The 25,312-nt window shown below is 37.8% G+C and overlaps 2 protein-coding genes across 5 annotated transcripts in view; one reads left to right on the forward strand and one right to left on the reverse strand.

The window, feature by feature from the left end:
• Nucleotides 1–8,013: 8,013 nt before the first annotated feature.
• On the reverse strand, nucleotides 8,014–12,135 carry LOC108365760 (protein KTI12 homolog). Its single transcript, XM_017619900.1, has 4 exons — nucleotides 12,104–12,135; nucleotides 9,574–9,850; nucleotides 9,427–9,515; nucleotides 8,014–8,206 (listed from the first exon to the last, which is right to left on the reverse strand). The coding sequence occupies exons 1-4, from the start codon at nucleotides 12,133–12,135 to the stop codon at nucleotides 8,014–8,016; spliced, it is 591 nt and encodes a 196-aa protein (XP_017475389.1).
• A 6,169-nt stretch (nucleotides 12,136–18,304) lies between these two features.
• Nucleotides 18,305–25,312, forward strand: part of RpL15 (ribosomal protein L15) — a 19,246-nt gene continuing 12,238 nt past the window's right edge. The window contains exons 1-3 of one of the 4 annotated variants that reach the window (XM_017619896.1): nucleotides 18,332–18,414; nucleotides 18,525–18,660; nucleotides 19,343–19,627. In XM_017619896.1, the coding sequence (XP_017475385.1) occupies nucleotides 18,637–18,660; nucleotides 19,343–19,627 (309 nt within the window). In that variant the 5' untranslated portion in view covers nucleotides 18,332–18,414; nucleotides 18,525–18,636. Of the gene's footprint in view, nucleotides 18,415–18,524; nucleotides 18,946–19,342; nucleotides 19,628–25,312 lie in introns of all 4 variants that reach the window. The other 3 variants (XM_017619897.1, XM_017619899.1, XM_017619898.1) reach the window with 3 other exon arrangements.

Genomic DNA, 25,312 nt, shown 5'->3' on the forward strand with positions numbered 1-25,312 from the left:
ACCTAAATATGTAACATATTATCATGTATTGTGAAACGATTTTCCGTCATCCCTTGTCAAATTTGGTTTGGAGACAAACCGGTCTCGGCGTTGTGCCATCTTCAGTGTCATTTTTCGTTCTCCGAATCATACTCCTACCCTGTCGGAAACACAAACAACCAAAAAGAAGTAACATATCATCCTTACATTGCTTCGCGTTCTTATTTTGAATGAACAGAAAATTTTTTAGACAAACAATTAATGTCAGAAACAAAAATAAAAAATTCAGTCTAGTACGGAAAATTTGTTTTTGCTCCGATTTTTGCAGCGATTTAGTCCTAAATCGAGTTTTAGAGGCCCGAACACTGTTCTTTATATTTGTACTGTTTTATAAACCTCAAACCGCAGTGTGGACAGCAATAGTTAGAAATGTGGTTAAGTTCGATTTGAGATGGTTAACTTTTTGGTGGAAACATGGTATAACAGCTATGATTGTGTCGCCACTTGCTTTTTCATCGACTGCGCTATTAATAGGTGCGTTTGGTTAAAATCTCCAGTAAAAACCAACCAACAGCAAAATTCCGGCGAAATGTCACCAGTTCTCTCACAAGAGAAAAATATCCGAAACAGGACGCGAACGGAAAATTTGCAGAAACTTGCAAGCTAGACGAACAGCTGATATAATTTTTGTTTACATTCAAAACTGTAAAATTTAAAACGTACGAAAACTCATTACAAAGTGGTATCCTGACACAGTTTATTGAATAAACAAATAACTACTTACTTCTTGCAAGTTTAATTAGTCGCATTTTGTCTTTTTTAACTTCCAAACCATCAAATTCAATTTTGTGATTTGCGTAAATTCAAACCAGCTGTTTTTGATCAGCTGTTTTCCTGTTGGCAAAAATTTTTTCAGCAGAAACCAGCAGCTTCCCCTCAAAATGAAATGTCATTTTTCTCTCTCGATTTCCCCTGAAAGTTTTGGTTAATCATGAACAATTAACAGCTACGCGAACGCAACTAATATTGTTGAATTTATTGAAACTATTTTTAGGGATGTACATATTTAACGAAATTGTCCCTGTCATGTGGGCAAGTAATTTAAATTATGCACGCTTAAAATAAATACATATATAAGCACGAGTGTGTACGACTAATATGAAACTATTTGGTAATAATTTATTATGTTTGTATAATTTTAACGCTTGCAACTAGGGCAATTTTTAATGTTGAAAGTTTGCTTAAAATACAAAATCAAATTCCAATTTCGAAACTACAGTCGCCGTCAAAAGAAAGTGTACAAAATGGTTTTATTATATTGCTAGTTTTATTTAAGCTTTTGTTAGCTGATAAAATGTAACATTTCATATTTTTTGAATATGGTATTTAACACTTTTCAAATCTATGGAAAAACAAAAACAAAATTATTACAACAACAAAAGTTATGAACAGAACACTTAAAGTGCTTCATATATTTGGCGTCAAATGAAAGTGTACAAATTGGGTTCAAGTATTTGTAAGATAACGGACACCGAAGTAACCGTTACGCCGCCGCCTGTTATTGTGTTTGTTTTTGAAAGGCAGCTTAAATGAATCATTTGAAGTGTTTGCTTAGTCGTGATCAGTGGTTAAATCACAATGAAAAAACAAACGTCTATCGATATTCGCGAACTTGTGGTAAAATATCATAAGGAAGGTAAAACTTTGCGCGAAATTGGTTCTCTTATTAATAGAAGTCACAATACTGTAAAGAAAATAATCGACAAACAAAATAAGTATGGAAAATTGGAAAATCGTCCCAAATCTGGAAGACCAAAGCGACTAAGTGATGCCGAAGTAAGGTCAGTTGTGCGGAGTGTAAAGAAAAATCCCTCTGAAAGTGCTGTGAAATTGGCAAAAAATTTGTCGGAAACATCAGGCGTGGCGGTAAGTGCCAGCACAATTCGCCGGGCTTTACATTCGAATGGTCTCTATGGCCGAGTTCCACGGAAAAAACCTTTGATATCTAAAACCAACAAATTGAAGCGCTTAAACTTTGCTAAAAAGTACCAATACAAAGACATTTCCTTTTGGAAAAATGTGCTTTTTAGCGACGAAAGCAAATTCGAGGTATTTGGTAAGAAAAAATCAACAACAATTTGGAGAACAAGAAATGAAGCTCTTGCCGAACGGAACGTAATATCCACAGTGAAGCATGGGGGCGGTTCGGTGATGGTGTGGGGGTGTATGGCTGAAGGCGGAGTTGGTAATTTGACTTTCATAGAAAGCACTATGAATAAGATGGATTACCTCAATATTTTAAAGAATAATTTGCTTCCAAGTGTCGAAAAACTAAGTTTGGATCAATCTTGGGTGTTTCAACAGGACAATGACCCTAAACACACTGCGAAAATTGTAAAAGAATGGATGCTATATCACGTACCCAAGCAATTGGATCACCCCCCACAATCACCGGACCTCAACCCCATAGAACATCTATGGGAGCACCTGGACAGACAAATCAGAAAAAGGACTATCAGCAGTAAGGACATGCTCAAAGATGTTATTGCAGAAGAATGGCAAAAAATTCCACCGGAAGTTACAGCAAACCTTGTTAATTCAATGCCGCGTCGCTTACAAGCCGTAATTAAAGCAAATGGAAAGCACACAAAATACTAAAAATTTGTTTCCGTCACTCATTGTTCTTTTGTACACTTTCATTTGAGGCCAAATATATGAAGCACTTTAAGTTTTCTATTCATAACATTTGTTGTTGTAAGAATTTTGTTTTTGTTTTTCCATAGATTTGAAAAGTGTTAAATACCATTTTCAAAAAATGTGAAATGTTACATTTTATCAGGTAACAAAAGCTTAAATAAAACTAGCAATATAATAAAACCATTTTGTACACTTTCTTTTGACGGCGACTGTATATTTTTTTTTGTTTTCAGAATATTGAAACCATGCGGCATTCGGGTGAATTTGGGCCCACTACTTTATCATTTCAGCTATATACAGGGAGAGAATAGCATCGAACTTACTTTTGAAAATTTGGAGCTAATCATCAAAATGGTTGGCTTTGATTTTCTTCGTAGCCAAACAGGCGTACGCACTAAATATGCATAAAACCCATAATCCATGCTTAAGAGTGAATATGATAGCTTATTTTGGATTTGGCGCAAGCCAGAAAATCCAGTTGACCGTATTAACGATTAATCGCATTGCGATGATGAATCTGATGAGCTTGTTGATGGCGACGTTGGCAGTAGCAGCAACAATAGTCACTATGTGCTCATTTACACACGGCGATTTTTGTTGCCGCCACTCGACGTTTGTAGCAGAGAGCGTGACGAGGAAAGGAGAGGGGCACCGAGTTGCTCGTGCTCGGGCAACACGCTTTGTGCTCTCGTTCGTCTGTGTAAATTGAACCGCTGTTCGCAGCTGACAACAACAATTGCATACACAAAAATCGCCGTGTGTAAATGAAACGAGCAACACCAAAAGGGAATGTGAAAAATTGCGGCGACAAAAGTTTTCGTGTATAAACGCAGTCTATGAAGATAACTACAGCAATGGCTACATATACGCATACCAACATCAATAGCTCAGTATATTCAGTAAAAAAAACTGTTGTGAAGTCCTTTATGGGGTAAAGTTTCCAGAGGTGAAATTTTAGGTAGCACACAATTTCTTACACGCATGGTTGCTTTTCAGCACCAATGAAAGAAACTTAAGATCCATTAAAAAAAATATGCATATAGTGCATTAATTTTTGAAAGAAATACCATATAATGTATGTACTCTGATTAATAATATTAAAAAGTGTATTATAACCACCGTTTAATGTTATATTTGATACAAATTAATTTTGCTACTCGGAACGCTCTGCGCATTGGGCATATTAGTTTACTTAAAATTACATCCCTGGTCCTTGTTCTTTCTGTATTGCATCATGGTGAATTCACATTTCTCAGAAATTTGACAACAAAGCAAAGTGAAGGGAGTATTTTATTTGCTAATTTTTGCGATTTCTTTTGTTTAATGTAAATTTTATGTATTTTTAGGATATGTTGAGGCAACAAAGAATGCGCAGTTTGAAAATGAAGTTATTAGTATAAGTAGCAGCGCGGGCACATTTGGATAATTATGCCGATAAGCAAGATGGAATTTGGGAAAGTAAGTGCCTGGTTGCAGCATATCTATGTATTAAAAAAGTATTTAATTAAATGAAATTGTGCTCAATAGAAATGTTATAAATCGAGTGGCGTTATTTAAGATGTGCTCCAAATATTTGGCGAAATTCTTTTCGTCAGCTCAACGTGCTAAGTTACAAGTTAAGATGACTGCCACCACGGACGGTAAGAAGCCCGAAGCAGAGGGCAAACAACCTTCCAGGTAGCTGCCTGCTGTCTCCGAGTCGTAGCTGAAGTTCAGCAAGAAGCAGGTCAGCAAAAGTGCTACCCTGATCAAGTGCTCTGCTGTGATTGCACTCCGCAAACGTGAAACTTGGTGCATGCTGAGAAATATCAAGCAAAATATCTCCGTGATGGACGCCGTGAGAATAAGTTGCGCCGTCTGGCTAAGAAACGCGGCCCATTCTACGTGCAAGAAGACAAATTGGCTTTTGTGATCTGTATCCGCGGTATCAACAACGTTGCACCAAAAGTGCGTAAAGTTTTACTATTGTTCCGTTTTCGCCACATTAACCACGGTTTGTTCATCAAATTGAACCATTAATATGCTACGCATTGCCGAATCTTAAATCAGTTCGTGAATTGATCTACAAACGTGGAATTGTCAAGCACAACCATCAACGTGTCTCAATCTCTGACAACTCTGTGATCGAACGCAAATTGCGCAAAGCGCACGATATGTAGTGCGTTGATTATTTGGCGCACGAAATATTCCCACTTCAAGAAAGCCTCCAACTTCCTCTGGCCATTCAAGCTCAACACCAACCGGCGGCTGGCGCAAGAGGGCTAATCACTACGTTGAGGTTGGTGATTTCGGTAACTGTGAAGATAAGATCAAGAAACTGCTGCGGAAGATGGTTTAAAGAAATTTTTTGGTGTACAAGGTGGAGTATCTTTATTTCAAAAATATATAATAAGTAAAAATAGAAAATTTTTTTTTTTGGAACTTTCTGAAGGTTTAACCCGTAAATATGCCAAACGGAAGGCAGCTTATATTCGCAATTCTTTGAATAGTGTCGAAATTCCATTGCCGTTTCTAAAGGCCATTTCAAAAAGCTCCAATCGACAAATTTAATTTTTTTTTTTGGTTTTTCAGCAAATTACTGATGCAACCAGGGTTGCATTTACCGTCTATGAAAATATTTTATGAAGAGTTCCAAAATTAGCTCCGAGCAACTAAAAGTTGGTTCAGCTTAAGTGAAATCGTTTTTTGTTAAATACTTATTCCTGGTAAAATCAGATCAATATTAATGTATGAAATGAAGTAAATAAAAATCTACGAATACATTTCTTGAATATTTTGTCATAGAGCCGGTATTAAATGCAGACATAACGGCGTCGGGCGTTGGTCTTCACGTATATAGAATTAATGCGTTAGAGAGATAAATATACAAGCTAAACTTTTTTTGTTAATTAACGATGCATTTTACTAATCAGCCTAATCGTGAGTTTCGCCAGAATTTTTTTCACCCACCCGTAGTGAATACACGGGAACGAAAAGTGAAAAGGTGAATTGGTTCGAGAAAATGAAACTCATGACAAGGCTGAATATGTCGGAAACTAAAGCAGATATTTGAAAACAGATGACGCTATTTGAAAGACCTTGATTAGTTTAGTACGACAGCATTACTAACGTAATTGGTACCAAATTACCAAAACATTTTAGTCAATTACTCGGAACTAAAGAAGGTATCAAATAAACTGTTAACAAAAAATCGAAATATCTTATTTTAAAATATATAACAGTATCTTTAATTAAAAACTGTCAAAATTACGCTTACGGAAATTTTCCATTCAAGAGACGATATTTGAAAGTTAGTGTCATAATTTCGAACCTGTATGTACATTTTCGGCAAAAGTTAAGAAGTATGTATATTCATATGCTGAAAAGATATTTTCGCAGATTAACATTTTATTTAAAGTATATCATCAGCCCATATTTAACTTGTGCATTCAAAATATTTCACAATTAACTTAAATACTAAATTACAAATATTTGAGCAACGACTTCGACACAGTAATATAAAAAATGGGTATGTATTAATAAAATAAATATTCTAAATACATTTATATTTCCGTTAAGCCTGAGATGTTCAAGCGCACTGAAATATTTTTCTATCCATTTCTCTAGTGCTAAAATAATTTTCACCACCTTGAATTGCTGCACAACACCCATACCGCCGAAAAAGCATTGTTTGCAATACTAGTCCTTTATGGGCACCAAATTTGGTGAAAAAAATAGCTAAGTTTTTTTACTGGATATACTGAAATCAATAGTATTAGCGGCAAATGACGCAAGGTATTATCTTGCCTAACACTTAGTTATTAGTCATTTTGCAATCCTAGTTTTTTGTTTTTCGACACACACATAACAAATTCTTCCACATCCCAGTATGCATATGCTAATCAGCGCCTGTGCCAATCGGTAACATTTTTCTCCGTGGTGAGACGGGGTGGAAAAATTTGCTATGGTGTACAAATAAATTGAATTTTGCTGTGCCAAATGCAGAGTTAAATTTTGAAAGTTGAAAAACCAAACAAACGCTCGTGCGCAAGCTTTAGTTTTGTGTGTTGCTGAAATTCTTAAAATTTATATTTATTTTATAATTTGCAAGTAACGTACGCTTTTTTATGCTGTTTAAGCTTTCATTTTCATGTTAACTCCTTATTACCGCCAAGCAATATTATGTGTATACATGGTTATAAGCTGTCAAAATTTTACCTAGCCCCATGAGCTAGGTAAAATTCTGACATTCTTATTCACCACGAGAAATGTCAGATTTTTACTTTGATCCGTCAAAATTTTCACTTTTCTATCATTTGGTACAGGCCCTCAGTATCAGTTTATAAAAACACAACTCTCTTGATGCCAACTATGTTGTACGAATATGATCGATTAGTATAAATATTGAATATTAGGCATATGAAATTGAATTCTTTAACTTGGAATATATTTTTAAGTTTAATTAATAACCAGAACTATGATTTCAGAATCTACAAAGTCGAAAAATAGTTGGTAGAACACACTTTTCACGAAATTAATGAAATAAAAATTTTACCTGTATGGAAATTAGTGGCAAGCAAATTTTTAATTTGGTTGATTTTTCCCTCATAGTCCTATGCATATGATAAAGTTAACTGGATGCAGTTTTTTAATATTTTTTATTTCTCTTGCAACCATCTACGATAGAAATACAGTAGGAAATATAATATTAAATAATGCAATTGTATTAAGACACCTTTATAAGCAAAATAAGAAAAATATACTAAAAGCAAACGGAATTTCAGCTAAAAACATTACCACTTACTACAAATATTACATTTTTTCGTTTTTTTTTTGTTGCTGTTAAGGTGTTGAAATTGTAGATTATATCATTTAAAATTTNATTGAATTCTTTAACTTGGAATATATTTTTAAGTTTAATTAATAACCAGAACTATGATTTCAGAATCTACAAAGTCGAAAAATAGTTGGTAGAACACACTTTTCACGAAATTAATGAAATAAAAATTTTACCTGTATGGAAATTAGTGGCAAGCAAATTTTTAATTTGGTTGATTTTTCCCTCATAGTCCTATGCATATGATAAAGTTAACTGGATGCAGTTTTTTAATATTTTTTATTTCTCTTGCAACCATCTACGATAGAAATACAGTAGGAAATATAATATTAAATAATGGAATTGTATTAAGACACCTTTATAAGCAAAATAAGAAAAATATACTAAAAGCAAACGGAATTTCAGCTAAAAACATTACCACTTACTACAAATATTACATTTTTTCGTTTTTTTTTTTGTTGCCGTTAAGGTGTTGAAATTGTAGATTATATCATTTAAAATTTCATTTCATAAAAGCTAAGCTATTCATTACAATTTGAATTTAAAAATTGTACAAACAATTGCGGCACTTTGTCCAATGTGCTAGTGGTCGCATGATGCAATTTACTATAATTCAGAAATTGCCTTCGTAGCCGATTCAGTTGAATAGCATTTATGGCCGCCGGAACTTCTACTTTCACCTGATTAGCTTTCACTGGCACTGGACCGGTGTTCAGTGTTGGCACAGGCAAATTTTTTTCCTACCAAAATCAACCAAAACCTACCAAAATTTTATTTAAGTTTTTAATATTATCTTAATGACAAGTTTATTAAAAATTTAGTTAACATAACATTTAGGAAAACTAAAAAACAGCTAGTACAATAAAAACAAATGAACTACGTATAACAATTCATTTTACTGTACAGACTTACACAAATATTTGTCTCTTTACACATCATCGACCAGTTGCAAAACCGCCTAAATCGCCGTTGTGGCAAAAATGAGATTTGGTAACCCTGAGCTCCAGGCATCGGGATTTATGCATAAAAATCGTTAAATCGTTATTAAAATAATAGCTAAAGAAAATACCACCTAATAAGGCTACGCCTTCCAAAGACTAAACTGTTTTCGCTCTCCTGTAAAATTTGAGTGCCATAAGATAGGCGGTTTTGCAATTGGGCGATGGGCGGTTTTGCAAAAACATCGACGATATTATTATTATTATGTCTGGGATACACGCGCTGCGACCTTAGATTATCTATTGTTCATAACTCTAATTGTAATCATTTCAACCTTATTTGGAGGACGCCATGTTTAAATAAAATTTTGGATGAAGACAATCCTTCCACAAAGTGTATCAGTCTGATACTTATTTATGATACGTGGGCAGTCACATAGAATATGCTCTGGAGTTTCCTCCACCAGCTCACAAAAGGCTAGGGACCATGCAAGTGCGTTTGGGCTCCACGCTTTGCGAGACAGTCAGCTTTCGTTGCCTTTAAACCCTTCATGTCCCGGAACCCCACACAGCGTTACATTATTGTTGGCTTCCAAGTGGTTCAAAAGAGTTTTACAGCTGTCCACAAGCCTGTAATGACACCAAGGTCATCCGTTGGACATCCTGTAATGGCCACGCGGACCTGTCGGTGCAGCTTGCTAAAGGTGAAAACCTCCTTTACTTGCGTAGCTTTCGGTCACCAGGCCAGTGCTGCATATGTGACAACGGGTCTTATTATCATATTCAAAGATCAATAGGTTAGTTTTAGTGGTATTCCTCAAGTCTTACAATAAAGTCTCTGTCAGGTGAAATATGGTGGACTTCACCTTTTACGCAAATAACTATTATTGTCGCGGAACCTACCAAAATCCAATCTATCCTACCAATCTACCAAATGGAAAATAACCTACCAGTTTTGGTAGTAAATGCCCATGTTTGGCAACATTGCCGGTGTTACCAATTTTTCGTGCAGCCAAGGCGTCGGCTATAATTTGTTGCGTTAACTTATCCAGCTCGAAAAGATAATTTGTAGCGCTTAGTGGTGGCTATAAGAATGATAGAAGTAAACAAAGTATTTGCATTTTAATTTTTTTCTTTGCTTACATATTGTGTGCTTTGATTTGCTGGCAGGGTTTTCCACTCGTATAGCGCGCCATAGATAGCCTCTAAAATAAGCGCATTATCGGGAAACACTACAAACAATGGACTATCCCAACGGCAGTTGCCATGCGGCTCTTTGTAACCCATACACAAAGTATCGAATATTTCCCATGTATATGGCACGTTCAAATTGTCCACTCGATCATCCAACACATCTGCACTAGTGCGCTGCTGTTTAAACTCCCATGCTAGCGCCTTATTACACCCTTTGTAGTAGATACTTTTAAGCAAGAAATGAATGTAATCTGTGCGGATAATATACCAAAAGCTATAAGGTTCCCTGGTATACCAAAGATCTTAAAAAAATCGAGGAATTTGAAAAACAAGTTTTTTAAGAAATTTAAACTTTCAAATGCCTATCTCACAAGGATAAATACTTGCGATACTCCAGAGAGTTTAAGTCGATGAGTACGGTTCTTAAGCGGAATTATGATCTTAAATTTGGAGGTATGTCCAGTCCAAGAAATCGTGTTCCAGTATTCCCAGTGATGTGCTTTATCATGAAATGCAAGCTTCGGTTATCCTCAGAGTGCCCATTCTCCTATCAATTTTGGTTCGCTTGCTATTTCAATTGATGATGTTGAGGATGGCATCCGGCATATCAAATCTTCAACTCAATCTGATGTTGATGGAATATCGTCATTCCTGTTGAAGAATTGTGCCGCCTTTGCCTATCCACTTTTTTTGATCTTCAATAAATCGTTTGAACAGGGGGAGTTTATAGATGCTTGGAAGACCACTCTTATCACCCCGGTATTCAAATCTGGCAATAAAAACGATATAAGCAACTATCGGCCAATAGCAAATTTATCAACGATATCCAAATTATTTGAGTTTATTGTCAAACAAAAAGTATTTTTTGCTGTTAGTCCCTTAATATCTGTTAATCAGCATGGTTTTATGCCTGGAAGGTCCACTGTAACTATCCTAGCTGTTTTTACCGACTCCTGTTTAACTACCTTTAATAACCGTCTGCAGGTCGATACCGTGTATACGGACTTTTCGAAGGCGTTTGACAAAGTCTGTCATTCAATATTAATTTCAAAATTGGCTAGCATAGGTTTTCATTCAGCTTTTTTATCTTGGGTAAAATCATATCATATGTGTTGTTGTAGTTGACAATGTGTTCTCCTATCCCTTCATCGCTTCCTCTGGAGGTCTTCAGGGGAGGATCTTGGGTCCCCTACTTTTCGTGATTTTCATTAATGATATTTCTAGTTGTTTCAACTTTTCAAAATTTTTATTGTATGCGGATGACTTGAAAATCTATTCTACAATTTCTAATGCATCAGACTCATTCAATCTACAGGCTGATCTTAATAACGTGGTTGCTTGGTGCTCCAAAAATAGATTAAATTTAAATATAAAAAAGTGTTACCATGCCTCCTACTCCAAATCACGTTCCATTACCCAAACTTCGTATCTCATAGGTGACTCGCAGCTTGCCACCATTGGTGAAGTTTCTGAGTTAAGAGTAATTTTTGATGCTAGATTTCTTTTTCACAGACACTTAAGTTATACCATTGCAAAGTCATATTCAATGCTTGCTTTTATACGTCGATTTAGCTCGGACTTCACTGATCCATATACCATAAAATTATTATACACTACTCTTGTTCGTTCTAAGCTCGAGCACGCTGTCTTCATCTGGCGACCATATTATGAATGTCACATCAACAGAATTGAACGTATCCAAAAATCTTTTATTCGTTATGCTCTACGCTCTCTACATTTCGTTGATCCTTTCCCATCTTACGCTGCTAAATGCATGCTTATAAACCTTAAATCACTGCATAATAGAAGGATTATTCTTTCTCTTACTTTCGTTTTTGACATTATACGGGTGCGATTGACTCGCCGTTCTTACTCGAACGGATTACATTTAATATCCCACCAAGAAGCCTTAGGAATCATGACATTTTTTCTCTGAATTTTGTCAGGAATAATTATGCGAATAACGCTCCTATTCGCAGAGCTCTAAACGAGCTTAATTCGCTCTAAAACTCTTCTGCTATCGAGTTCTCTTCTTCCAAATCTAACTTCAAACTACTTTTAAATAGTTCGCTAAATTAGTTATTAATTTATATTTTGTTTTTTACCAAATAGTCTCTACGAAATGTTTATTTCTAGATTTCTAGATTAAATAAATAAATAATATAACTGCCAGCGTCCACGATAACCACATCTTTTTTATTGAGCAACCGCAGTGCCTCTGATTTAGTATCGCTACGCACTTGTTTTTCTTTTTGAGAATCCGCTAAGTATTCGTTTTTCGAGAAACCGGCATTTGCTATAAAAACCATTTATGCGCTATGGAAATATGTGGCAAAAGACGTTCACTACGGGTCATTCAGTTTATTTCGTGGTACAAGCACATAATTCAGTTCAATTGTTTTAAACCATATTTTATTTACTTTAATGCATTGCATTTGTATGAAAAATGGTAATTTTATGAATTGTCAAACTTGTTTACATTGGTGTTATTTGACATTTCTCGTTTGACATTTTATGTTTCTCAAGCAACAACAAAATATATGGAAGGGTTGCATTTGCTCTTCTGCTATTACCTGTTTATTGTGCCATGGTCCATTCCTTTTCCTTTCGGACTAAAATCTGAAAAGTGTCTAAACGCAAGAGGGTTATCAAAATGCGCTCACTAAAAGAGAATAACAGGAAAAAGTAAAGGAACGCAAATAACCAAAATTTTAGTCCAAAGAATAGCAACAACAAAACTAATGCACCGCTTTCGCTGCATTTAAAATGCAACGTTTAGCACTTTCGAACATTTGTTTTCGAAGAGCGTTCATGCATTAGCAAATGTATATTTACGTGCGTTCGAAATCGTATTCTTTTGACAAACAGCCGTGTTCCAGTCGCTTATTCAGGTCCGTATGTATTACGATCAATTCTCACGCAGAAGATAATGTGCAAAAACCCTACTGAAAAGGAAAAAATTAATTTTAAACCAAAAATTCAATACAAAAACTTGAATTTTTTAACCACAACCGAACATTTGTTTATGTATATATTCATTTGGTGGTGCTGTCAACTAAAATTTCCTCACTTAATTAGGAAACAAAACAAACTGAGTTGATCACAAACTGATCCAGATTTCTATCAGCATCACATCGATGTTGAATTTGCTTAACTTTTCTTTATCCAAATAATGTAAAATAATATATGAAATCTCGATCGGCGATCACTGAATCGCAGGTAGCCACTGTATACTCGAAAAAGCAATGTTGCCATGTTTTCTCATTAAACCATGTTCGAATCGAGGAAATTTTGGAAGATAACAAGGTTGCTTATAGCATTTAGAATCTTAATGCAAAAATGGAATTGCATTTAGTTGCATTTAGGTGACGAATTTTGTATAGATAAATGTACCTTTAGAGCATGATGCAATAATACAAGGTGTTATCGGTTGGCAACTTCTCGCGCTAATTCCGCCATATTGACTGCGTTACTGGCCGTCTCCACAGGATAAAATTTATTGCTGCTCAGCTGTCATTTTGGTCGCTAGATATAAGTTATATCAGTGGCAATATTTGTGTGGGCTTTTTATATCATGATATAAGCATTTGTAAGATAGCTTTGAAAATGTATTTTTGCCGGATTTAGTCGCATAAAAAAATTTAGAAAATAGGGTATTTTACATCCAAGTACATTATTACAAATGTTTTAACAGGAAACAGCTCAATTTTTGCTTTTATATAAAAATAATAATGATGTTGCAGCCACGAAGTTTTCGTGCAAATGAAAATGTAGCTGTCAAACTACCAATTGGCCGGCAAGNGAGCGTTCATGCATTAGCAAATGTATATTTACGTGCGTTCGAAATCGTATTCTTTTGACAAACAGCCGTGTTCCAGTCGCTTATTCAGGTCCGTATGTATTACGATCAATTCTCACGCAGAAGATAATGTGCAAAAACCCTACTGAAAAGGAAAAAATTAATTTTAAACCAAAAATTCAATACAAAAACTTGAATTTTTTAACCACAACCGAACATTTGTTTATGTATATATTCATTTGGTGGTGCTGTCAACTAAAATTTCCTCACTTAATTAGGAAACAAAACAAACTGAGTTGATCACAAACTGATCCAGATTTCTATCAGCATCACATCGATGTTGAATTTGCTTAACTTTTCTTTATCCAAATAATGTAAAATAATATATGAAATCTCGATCGGCGATCACTGAATCGCAGCTAGCCACTGTATACTCGAAAAAGCAATGTTGCCATGTTTTCTCATTAAACCATGTTCGAATCGAGGAAATTTTGGAAGATAACAAGGTTGCTTATAGCATTTAGAATCTTAATGCAAAAATGGAATTGCATTTAGTTGCATTTAGGTGACGAATTTTGTATAGATAAATGTACCTTTAGAGCATGATGCAATAATACAAGGTGTTATCGGTTGGCAACTTCTCGCGCTAATTCCGCCATATTGACTGCGTTACTGGCCGTCTCCACAGGATAAAATTTATTGCTGCTCAGCTGTCATTTTGGTCGCTAGATATAAGTTATATCAGTGGCAATATTTGTGTGGGCTTTTTATATCATGATATAAGCATTTGTAAGATAGCTTTGAAAATGTATTTTTGCCGGATTTAGTCGCATAAAAAAATTTAGAAAATAGGGTATTTTACATCCAAGTACATTATTACAAATGTTTTAACAGGAAACAGCTCAATTTTTGCTTTTATATAAAAATAATAATGATGTTGCAGCCACGAAGTTTTCGTGCAAATGAAAATGTAGCTGTCAAACTACCAATTGGCCGGCAAGAGATGGCAAGATATAAGCTCTGATATATATTGCTCTTGAAGAGCAATGAGCTGTCTCCATTGGCTATTTATATTTATATTCTAATATATGTATCAAGATATAAACTTTATCCTGTGGAGACGGGCAGTTAGGTGAAACGGTGTTACTTCTTGCCTAATAATATTTGATTTTCTCAAAAAGGTATTATATCTTATTTTATTTAATTTCATTGCGAATATACTATAAAACAGCAAATTTTGTTTAGAAGAAAATATGAAATATTATATTTTTCCCCCAAATGGGGATTAATTTCTTTCCGTTTTTCTTTTTCTTCGACTGGGCTAAGGCAGTGTCAAATCGAGCTGTCACAACTGATACCACCTTGTTGTTGTTGTAGCGGCTACAACAACCCCGCCCAGATCGGTTGATATCTCAGTCGTTGTCGTCGAGTTCCACTAACGGCAGCCCCAAGAAGCGTGCAGCCTCTACGGGGTCGGTCCACAGGGACAACGTCCTTAGGGTTGTCGGGTTTTCCGGGCATGCGAAGAGATGTTTCGAGTCGTGAGGGGTATCTCCGCATGCCGGACACTCATTTGGCACATCCTCATTTAGTCTACTCAGGTATGAGTTTAACCTGCTGCAGTAGCCAGAGCGAAGTTGGGCTATTGTTGTTCTTGTCTCCCAAGGCAGATAGAGCTGCGTCGCGTCAAAGTCCGGCGTTTGTGTGCCTAGAACGGCTTTCACAGGTCTAGAGTCTACATAACTCGAGGCTGAGTCCCTGTGAATGACGTTCATGGCCTGCCGGAATGCTGACGGGTCCAGAGGCTGCTTAATTAACCTCTGGACTTCGTCCGTCAGTTCATATAGATGCCTCCTGACGTGTCTAGGCAGGGCTCCTCTGCAAGCAGTTGTCTGTTTGGGTGGCCGCATCTGTGGCTCCCAACCAGACGCTGCTTGCAGAGCATTATGTTATACTCCCTAATACACCCTACACCTCGTCATGGAGGTGGTGTTCGGGTGACATTAGGAGGCATCCGGTCGCTGTACTGAGTGCGGTGTTCTGTGCTGTCTGTAGCTTCATCCACTGTGTCCTACTAGCCCCCAGCGACCACACTGGTGCTGCGTAGTTTAAAACCGGCCGGCCTATTGCCTTGTATGTTGCCAGCAACGTTTATTTGTCTTTGCCCCAAGTACTGCCGGCTAGCGACTTGAGGACCTTGTTGCGGCTCTGTACTTTATTGACAATAGCGGTTGCGTGCGCAGAGAAGGAGAGCAGGCTGTCGAATGTTACTCCTAGTATTTTGGGGTTATTCACCGTCGGAATTGGTGTATCATCGACGTGAATTCCAGCGGTAGCCTGACCTCCTTCGTCCAGGTTTTGAACAAGGTCGCAGAAGATTTCGTAGGGCAGAGGGCTAGACACTTTGCAGTGAAGAAGCGAGAAAGATCGGTGAGATACCCCCTTACTTTCGAACAGAAGTCATCAGAATCNCAGGTTTTGAACAAGGTCGCAGAAGATTTCGTAGGGCAGAGGGCTAGACATCTGCAGTGAAGAAGCGAGAAAGATCGGTGAGATACCCCCTTACTTTCGAACAGAAGTCATCAGAATCCCATTCCCAGTCGCCATGATCGAGCAATCGTCGGCGTAAGAGACTATCGAGACCCCCTCTGGTGGTTGAGGGAGCTTTGAAAGAAGTTGAACAGTAGCGGGGAAAGGACACCACCCTGTGGAACCCCCTGTTTGGTTTTCCTAAGTTTGCTCAATTTGTCTCTAAACATTACCGACGAGAGTGAGATAATTTGCCGACCACCGTTTGAGCCTCTGTGGGAGAAAGGGAGTCTCAATATCTTGTCAAAAGCCTTTGACAGGTCCAACGCTACTAGAATCGTTCTCGCACAGGGACGGTTACCGTTAAGGCCACGAGTTATCTGAGTGTTTATGGCGTTAAGTGCTGTTGTTGTACTGTGCACTTTACGGAAACTATGCTGATGCTTCGCTGGGGTCAGGTGGTTCGTGGAATACGGGAGCAGCAGGACCTCAAGTGTCTTCGCTACCGGGGAAAGGAGTGTTATCGGCCGATACGAATCTCCTTTGTTGGCAGGTTTCCCCGGTTTGAGCAGTGGGACCACTCTCCCCACCTTCCAGATGTCTGGGATGATGAGAGTGGCCATTGACAAATTGAGGACCTCCGTTAGGTACGCTACTCCCGCGGGACCCAAATTTTTCGGCATTAGCATGCATATTCCGTCGGGACCCAGGGCTTTGGAGGTGTTCGCCTTCCCGATGGCCACCTGAACTTCACCGCAAGTGAAAGCAAGGGGGTACAAGTTGTTGGCAGTTTGTGCAGATTTCTGGTCACTCGACGCTTGGTTTTGTCCTCCGGAGGATGCAGTATGAACTGCCGGCTAAAGTAGCTCGCGCATCGCTCCAGGTCCGACGAAGCATGGTCGCCGAAATAAATTTCGACTCTGTCGTCGTGCTTCGTCGAATTGGACAGTGACCTCACGGTTGACCAAAGCTTACTCACATCAGAGGTGAAGTTGCAGGTCTTCAGATGTTCTTACCACTTCTTCCGCTTATGTACATTCACTAGTTGCCGAATCTCCGCGTTGAGATCCCTTATACGGGGACCTCCGGGATCGGCCTGATGAAGGCTGTCACGTTCATCGGCGAGAACAGCCGCTTCGTCTATCTGCTCAGCCAAATCGGTTCCCCTACGATCGTTTGACAGGCTTGAGTGCCAAAGATCGTGGTGCGCATTAAAGTCACCTACTGCCATTCGGTTTTCACCTCTGAGGAACGCACCTATATCAAGGTGATATCCTGCCGGGCAGCAGGTGACAGGGGGTATGTATATGTTGAATATTTCGAGCTCAACATCGCCTGACCGGATAGCAATGCCCTGACATTCTGGGATGGTATCCTTGCGGTCGATGTCTGCTTCGATAAGACGATACTGCACGGTGTGGTGCGTGATGAACGCTAAGCCACCACCATTATCTCGCTCGCGATCTCGACTGTGCACGTTGTACCCGGCACAATTCAACGATGTTGAGTTGCTGTGCAACTTCTNGGCAGCAGGTGATAGGGAGTATGTATACGTTGAACATCTTCGTCTCTTGGACCGCAGCTATCAATATACCATGCCTTCCCATGAAGACGGTTATCTCCTCGATCTTGCTCTGAAGCCCGTTGCAGTTAAATTGAAGGAACTTCAATTGGTTCGGGAGACGTGTGGTAATGCGGGGTGTAAGAGATGTGTGTGGCCGTGACGCCATTGGCTGTGTGCGTTGCTGAGGTGGTTGCCGCCCTGTGGTGGTGGTGGGTGGCGTCGCGGTTGAGGTTTGCGACCGCGCTGCCCAACACGGGCCCTAGAACTAAACTTATGTGCTGTTTTTGCTTACGCGTACNACGGCTGTTTGTCAATAGCATACTATTTCGAACTCGCGTAAATGTACATTTGCTAAATGCGGTAGCATGAACGCTCTTCGAAAACATATGTTCGAAAGTGCTAAATGTTGCATTTTAAATGCAGCAAAAACGCTGTATTAGTTGAGTTTGACGCTTATCAAGATTTTGCCAGCAAAAATTCTTCTGACTAAATCTGACTACTTCGGACTCTCACTGAGTGTCGCTCTCTCATTTTTGCTGTGATTTTCGGAAGAAACGCTTTTTGGATTAAATCTGACTACTTCGGACTTTTTCTGACTATTTCTGGGAAATAAGGAACGCAACTACTAAAACACAGATCTATTTTCACTTGATTTTCCCAGAAGTTTAGTAAACAAGTAAATACTTGCGCTTTGTACTCGATACCTATGAAGTACTTGAACACGCGTTACGGGAAGTACAAACAAATACTCGGTACTCGGTAGAGGTACTCGAGGTTATACTTATAAGTACTGGTATCGGAACATGACTACCTATACCATCGCTAAAAACTATTGCAACCAACTTTAGCGTGTTCCTGTCTTTTAGCTGAGCGTTTTTCTAATAAGTGGACGTGTGAGGTGAGTACAAGCTGCGATGTTTAAAGATTTTTGGTTTTGTGATGATGCTTGCTATGCACCACTCTGAATTATCATTGGTGTTGATTTAGTAATTCTGAAGCGTATTATAGATGTAGATATTATGTGCTGAAAAGTCATAAATCGAAATTGGCCAAGATAAAATAGACCGATGATGTGACGCGATTAATTATCTGATTTGTTGCTAGGTCTATTTGAGGAAATATGGGCGCTTATCGTTACATGCAGGAACTGTACAGGAAGAAACAGAGTGATGTTATGCGCTATCTGCTTCGGATCCGAGTGTGGCAATATAGACAACTAACGAAATTGCATAGGTCGCCAAGACCCACTCGACCTGATAAAGCTCGCCGTTTGGGATATCGTGCTAAGCAGGGATATGTAATATATCGAATCCGTGTTCGTCGAGGAGGCCGCAAACGTCCAGTACCTAAAGGATGTACATACGGCAAACCAAAAAGTCATGGCGTAAATGAGCTTAAACCATATCGTGGATTGCAGTCAATCGCAGAAGTAAGATGATATATTTTAGAGTTACTTAAGCCCGTCAGACTTGGCAATATTTCCAACTTTTCCACGCAATTCGCTTGGGAAAGAAAAATGTTATTTACATATCGTCGCCTGGGTAAAAGTTGTATAAGTACAATTTTGACGATTTTTAGTTCTAGATGCAGTTATATATTTTGGAGTAGGCTCCTTTGAATATTACAGTTTTTAGATATCTCTTAGTTTCCGAGATATTGACTAAATTTTTTTCGATAATTTAGTAAAAATTTAGTTAGTGATACAGACATTAAAAAAATCAATATCTTAAAAATGGCGTTCTCCGTTTTTGGATATGTATATCCTTTAGTTTCCGAGATACATATAGTAACATTTTCAGAGACTGGAGAAAGTCTATTNCATGCAGGAACTGTACAGGAAGAAACAGAGTGATGTTATGCGCTATCTGCTTCGGATCCGAGTGTGGCAATATAGACAACTAACGAAATTGCATAGGTCGCCAAGACCCACTCGACCTGATAAAGCTCGCCGTTTGGGATATCGTGCTAAGCAGGGATATGTAATATATCGAATCCGTGTTCGTCGAGGAGGCCGCAAACGTCCAGTACCTAAAGGATGTACATACGGCAAACCAAAAAGTCATGGCGTAAATGAGCTTAAACCATATCGTGGATTGCAGTCAATCGCAGAAGTAAGATGATATATTTTAGAGTTACTTAAGCCCGTCAGACTTGGCAATATTTCCAACTTTTCCACGCAATTCGCTTGGGAAAGAAAAATGTTATTTACATATCGTCGCCTGGGTAAAAGTTGTATAAGTACAATTTTGACGATTTTTAGTTCTAGATGCAGTTATATATTTTGGAGTAGGCTCCTTTGAATGTTACAGTTTTTAGATATCTCTTAGTTTCCGAGATATTGACTAAATTTTTTTCGATAATTTAGTAAAAATTTAGTTAGTGATACAGACATTAAAAAAATCAATATCTTAAATATCTTTCCGAGATACATATAGTAACATTTTCAGAGACTGGAGAAAGTCTATGTTCGCGTTTTTGAGAAATTGCATTCCAAACTTCAATCACGATTTCCCACAACCTGCCGAAATTAACACGATAATGATTTACCCAGGCGACGATGTGTGAACAGCCAGCAAGACCTTTCTGTCACTTAACGGAAATAATTTCAGAAATGAAAGTTGCAAACTGTGATTGCAAGCACATCGATTTCGGAAATACATAAGGGGTATTCTCTGAGTCTTGCAAAGCCCTTGCAAGGTGCACGGTTTGCAAAGTTGTCCCATACGAAAACCGGTTTTTACCGTGCAATCCGTGCAAACTGTGCACCGTGCAAGGACTTTGCAAGACTCGGAGAATACCCCTATAGCGTCACCTGAAATGCAAAATAACGTAACAACCTCGCCACTGAAATGCGAAAAGTCGTAGCTTATAAAAAAATTCAAAATTCACTTTTTGATTGCTATGATGGATTTCATCGTATTACAACTCCCCACCATTGTGAAATATTTATTTCACTATGCTCACCACATCGTTTTATGAAAGACAAAATTAGTCACGACTTTTTCCATTCCAGCGACGATGTTCCGTTATTTGGTAATTGTGCACTTCATGGTTCTAAAGGGGGTATATGTAAAGTTTTAGAGCGCGGAACCTTATAGTTTTTAAGTAATTTGTTATTAAAGTTAGTAATTTTCACCAACTTGTATTTGACTATTTTACAATATATAATGCACTTTCCACAAAATTTACACGTTATTTACACTCAATATATGCGCAAAAAGAGTGTGCACGTTTAAACAAATAAATACTTTAAGTATATAAGCTTTTTTTTATCAAAAATTGATCNTAATAAATTGTGATTGATTGGTTAATATTAAAGTTATAAAGAAAGTTATAGCTCATCGAGTAAAGTGTAAAGTGAAGGAGAATATAAAAATATATTGCTGATGTAGCTGCTTTAAGGAGAATAGGAGTGATAAATTTACGCTAATTTCCGAATTTTACAAAAAAGGGCATATTTCAAACCCAATTTGTAAATAAATTAGTGACCCAAAATTACAATAGTGGATGTTAAAATAATGGGTAGACCCTTGGCTACAAGTGTGTGCAATTTTTTTTTGGATCGGGTCACCCCTTTGGACGCAATACCCCGAAATAGGTGGGCCACTTACTAAACAGTACCCTAAAATAGTGCCATACAAGTTGGTTAAAATTACAAACTTTAATAACAAATTCCTAAAAAAGTATAAGGTTGCGCGCTTTGAAACTTCATACAGGGAACTGTTAGACCCCCCTCTACCTCCCATATTTTCCTTAATGCTTTACTCCGGGGTTACCAATCTAAAGCCCACCCTCTAGATGTTCACTATAGTTTACTTTAACTGAATTTGTAACAAAAAATCGCGAAACTTATTGTAATAATTAAATATTAATATGAAAACAATGCACAAATACTGGCGTCGCATTTATTCTGCAAGTTGCAACTAGGTGTAATAAAAACATGCTTGGTGTCATGAACANGGTTAAAATTACAAACTTTAATAACAAATTCCTAAAAAAGTATAAGGTTGCGCGCTTTGAAACTTCATACAGGGAACTGTTAGACCCCCCTCTACCTCCCATATTTTCCTTAATGCTGTACTCCGGGGTTACCAATCTAAAGCCCACCCTCTAGATGTTCACTATAGTTTACTTTAACTGAATTTGTAACAAAAAATCGCGAAACTTATTGTAATAATTAAATATTAATATGAAAACAATGCACAAATACTGGCGTCGCATTTATTCTGCTAGTTGCAACTAGGTGTAATAAAAACATGGAGGTGCTTGGTGTCATGAACGAAAGACACAAGATCACGCCTTCCCGAAAGAAAGAAAAAGTTATTTTCTAGCTGTTGAAATCTCGAAGCCATGTTTGTTGTAAGAAGTAAACAACGAAGAGAACAAAAAAAAACGCGTAATTGTTGAACGCATGAATAATCATTTTTATTATGCAAAGTCTTCTATAACTCATGTCGTTGTGTTCAATTATTCTTTACCTTATGTGTGCACACGTTGTCACAAGCGGAAATTAAGAAAATTGCAGTAAAAAGCCACCACCAAATTGTAAACAACAACAAATGTAAACAAACGGCTAATGTCAAAGTCGCCCAAATTTTTTCCTAAATGCGATTATAACGGGCTACTAAGAAGGCGTGATCTTGTACTCTGGTTCATACTTGGTGTTGCCAATATCTTAAGGCTTGTTTTCACAATGTCAAATTCAATAGCATTTGTCTCAAATAAGTGAAAACACATTGTCAAATGGAACTAAAAAGCGGTATTAGAATTGATTTAGATCAGAATAGGTCTTCAGTCGTGTACATATGCTGCTAAATTGGTCCAGTCATATGTTGGCAAAACTTGTTGTCAAAATATGACAGCGAAAACCAGGCAACACTTTTAGAGAAGAGGCCTTATCATGAGTTTCATTTTCCCCGAACCGGTTCACTTTTCACGTTCGGTTTCCATGTTTTTATTATGGGCGGAACACAGATTTTCGGGTGAAATTTTTTCGGGCCAAACTCATGATAAGGCAGAAGGTTAGTTAGTGATGCCAATAACAATAAATGTCAAAGACTAAGTTTTTTACAATTAAAGCCCTTGCAAAACTCTTTTCTGCGTTGACGGCCGTCGGCAGCGCTTATGTATCATAATCCTTACTACGCAGAATTCTCCTTTCTGTGTTGCCAGAGAAGAAGAGTGCCAGAACTTCTTTCTGCGTAGGGGGCCTTCGGCCGCGCGCTTAAGGCTGATTCACATACAACTTTCTTCGCTTTGCTTGACAGTTCTTTGCTTTGACATATAAGATCGATGTAGGCATATGCATGAGTATGCTCACATAAAAAACGTTTGAAGCAAAACGAAGCAAAATCTTGGGCAACTCTCAACTTTTGTCCGCTTTGGCAATTAGCTGTCTACATGTATCTCTTCTCGTGCGCTTGCATTTGCATTTAATGACAAAAATTGGGTAAATAGGAATTTTTATGGAACAAATGCACAATACCTACAAACCTCGAATTAAAAAAAAAAAAATAGGATCTATAGAGACCATTGAGGTGAACATAACGGTATATATATTTTTTTTGGGAAACAACAACTACAATTATTAAAGGTCAACGTTAAATTATGCATTTTTTTAAACTAATATTTTTCGAAAACCTCTTCAAGAAATTTGACAATTTTAATGTATACATATTTATACATATACCTTTTTATAGTTTTCACAAAAATCGAATTAATGTGGAAAAAAAGTATACAGTGTTTTTGTGTATAAACTTCTTTTTGCGTAGGCGGCCTTCGGCCGCACTTGATGCGAAGAAAAGGCGCTGAAACCTGTTGCAGAGAACACCTTTCTGCCTAGGCGGACTTCGGCCGCGCTTATGGATTATAACCCTCACAAAGTAGAATTCTCTTTCTCTGTTGCGAAGAAAAGGCGCTGAGCACCTTTTGCAGAGAACACCTTTCTGCGTAGGCGGCCTTCGATCGCACTTATGGATTATAACCTTCACAAAGTAGAATTCTCTTTCTGTGTTGCGAAGAAAAGGTGCTGAACACCTTTAGCAGAGAACACCTTTCTGCGTAGGCGGCCTTCGACCGCACTTATGGATTATGTTGTATCATTACTATGTATGCATAAGAACACACTCATATAAATGTAGCATGTAACATAAACGAAAGAACATAATAAAAGAGTTCGCAATTGGCAAGCAAAGTGACAGGTTGTAACAGTTGGCGACGAGGACGAAGCACGCGAACGGTCGAACATTTCTTGCGTACAAAGAAAAATGGCACCTACACCGGAGGCTGTAACACCAGCGGCGGTTTTTCAATTTGATGCTTTCAACCCGAATACGACAAGGTGGTCACGTTGGGTGAAACGGTTTGAAACAGCTCTGGTGATATTCAACAGCGATCAGGAAAAAAAATGTCAATTCTTACTTCATTACATAGGTGCGGCAAAATCTGCGATAAAATCCTACCACGTACACCAGAAGACATTACGTATACGGAAATCGTTAACACATTGGAGGAGCATTATAACCCAAAACCCAACGAAATTTTGGAGAATTACAGATTCCACTTACGGAAACAGGAAGGCGAGGAATCATGCACGGATTTTTTAATGGCGCTGCAAAGATTAGCGGTCACATGTAAATTCGGAACGTACTTAAATACGGCAAGCTCCAAGGTCCAAGAAAGGTTACTGGAAAAGAGAGAGCTCACACTGAAGCCGTTAACATTGCAAAAGCCTACGAAGCAGCAGAAAAAGGCGGGATCGAAATCCGGAACTGCGCAAAGACAAATGAAACAAGCGTAGACAAAATACGAGTACAAGGTAAACACAAACTGACACATGTCGGAATGTCGAAAATGAAAAGTCTTGGTCGAGCATATTGTTGGTGGCACAACATGGATAGAGATATCGAAAACTTGGTATCGAATTGCAACGCATGCCAGTTGGTAAGAGCAGAACCGAAGAAGAATACACCAGTGCATTGTTGGGCAACACCTACAAAGGTGTTCGAAAGAGTCCATGCGGACTATGCAGGCCCAATATTTGGAAGGTACTTATTCGTACTTGTAGATGCGTTTAGCAAGTGGCCCGAAGTACATATTGTCCCGAATATGAATACTGAAACTACAATACAACGGTGCGAAGATATTTTTGCTACTCTCGGGTTGCCCAACGTTTTCGTGAGCGACCACGGAACGCAGTTTAATTCAAAGGCGTTCCAAAGTTTCTTGAAAAACAACGGCATCACACATAAACAAGGCGCACCGTACCACCCCGCGACTAATGGCCAAGCGGAAAGGTTTGTGCAAACGGTAAAGACCAAACTACGTTCAGCTAATTGCACTTCGAATAGTATGAATCGCGAGCTGGCAAACATTCTAATGGCTTATCGTCGATCAATTCACCCTGCAACAGGGAAATCACCCGCGATGAATATGTTTGGTCGGCAGATCCAATCCAAATTATTTTTATTTATTTATTTTATTTATTTATTTTTTACAGTCTGTTAGACTTATATTGCAACAAAGATTTAAAATTCTTATAAATAGATTTTAGATTTAAAATGTAAATATTAAATATTAAATACAAAATACAAAATGCTCTAAAGAAATTTTTAAATAACATTATTTCTTTATCACTGCAATTATTTTATGTCAATATAAACGCATGCAATTTCCTGGAAGTTATGTAGACGGTTGGAAAGGCCGAGTTTCCAATCCGCGCTATTCTTTTTGGGTTACTCCATTTATTGATATCTCCTGGGTGGTCAGAAAGGCCGAGTTTCCGATCCACCCAGTCG

This window comes from Rhagoletis zephyria, unplaced genomic scaffold (assembly GCF_001687245.7).
Source record: "Rhagoletis zephyria isolate East Lansing unplaced genomic scaffold, Rhagoletis_zephyria_1.1 Rzeph_scaffold_01989, whole genome shotgun sequence".
Classification (NCBI taxonomy): domain Eukaryota; kingdom Metazoa; phylum Arthropoda; class Insecta; order Diptera; family Tephritidae; genus Rhagoletis; species Rhagoletis zephyria.

Excerpts from the sequence above, each read along its gene's own strand:
- LOC108365760 (XM_017619900.1), bottom strand. The coding sequence starts at position 12,135 with ATGTCAAACGAGAAATGTCAAATAACACCAAT. Across the intron at positions 9,851-12,103 it reads AAATGTCAAATAACACCAAT|TATCTACTACAAAGGGTGTA; the intron begins GTAAACAAGTTT and ends CTTGCTTAAAAG. Across the intron at positions 8,207-9,426 it reads TTGGCTGCACGAAAAATTGG|GAACACCGGTCCAGTGCCAG; the intron begins TAACACCGGCAA and ends TGTGCCAACACT.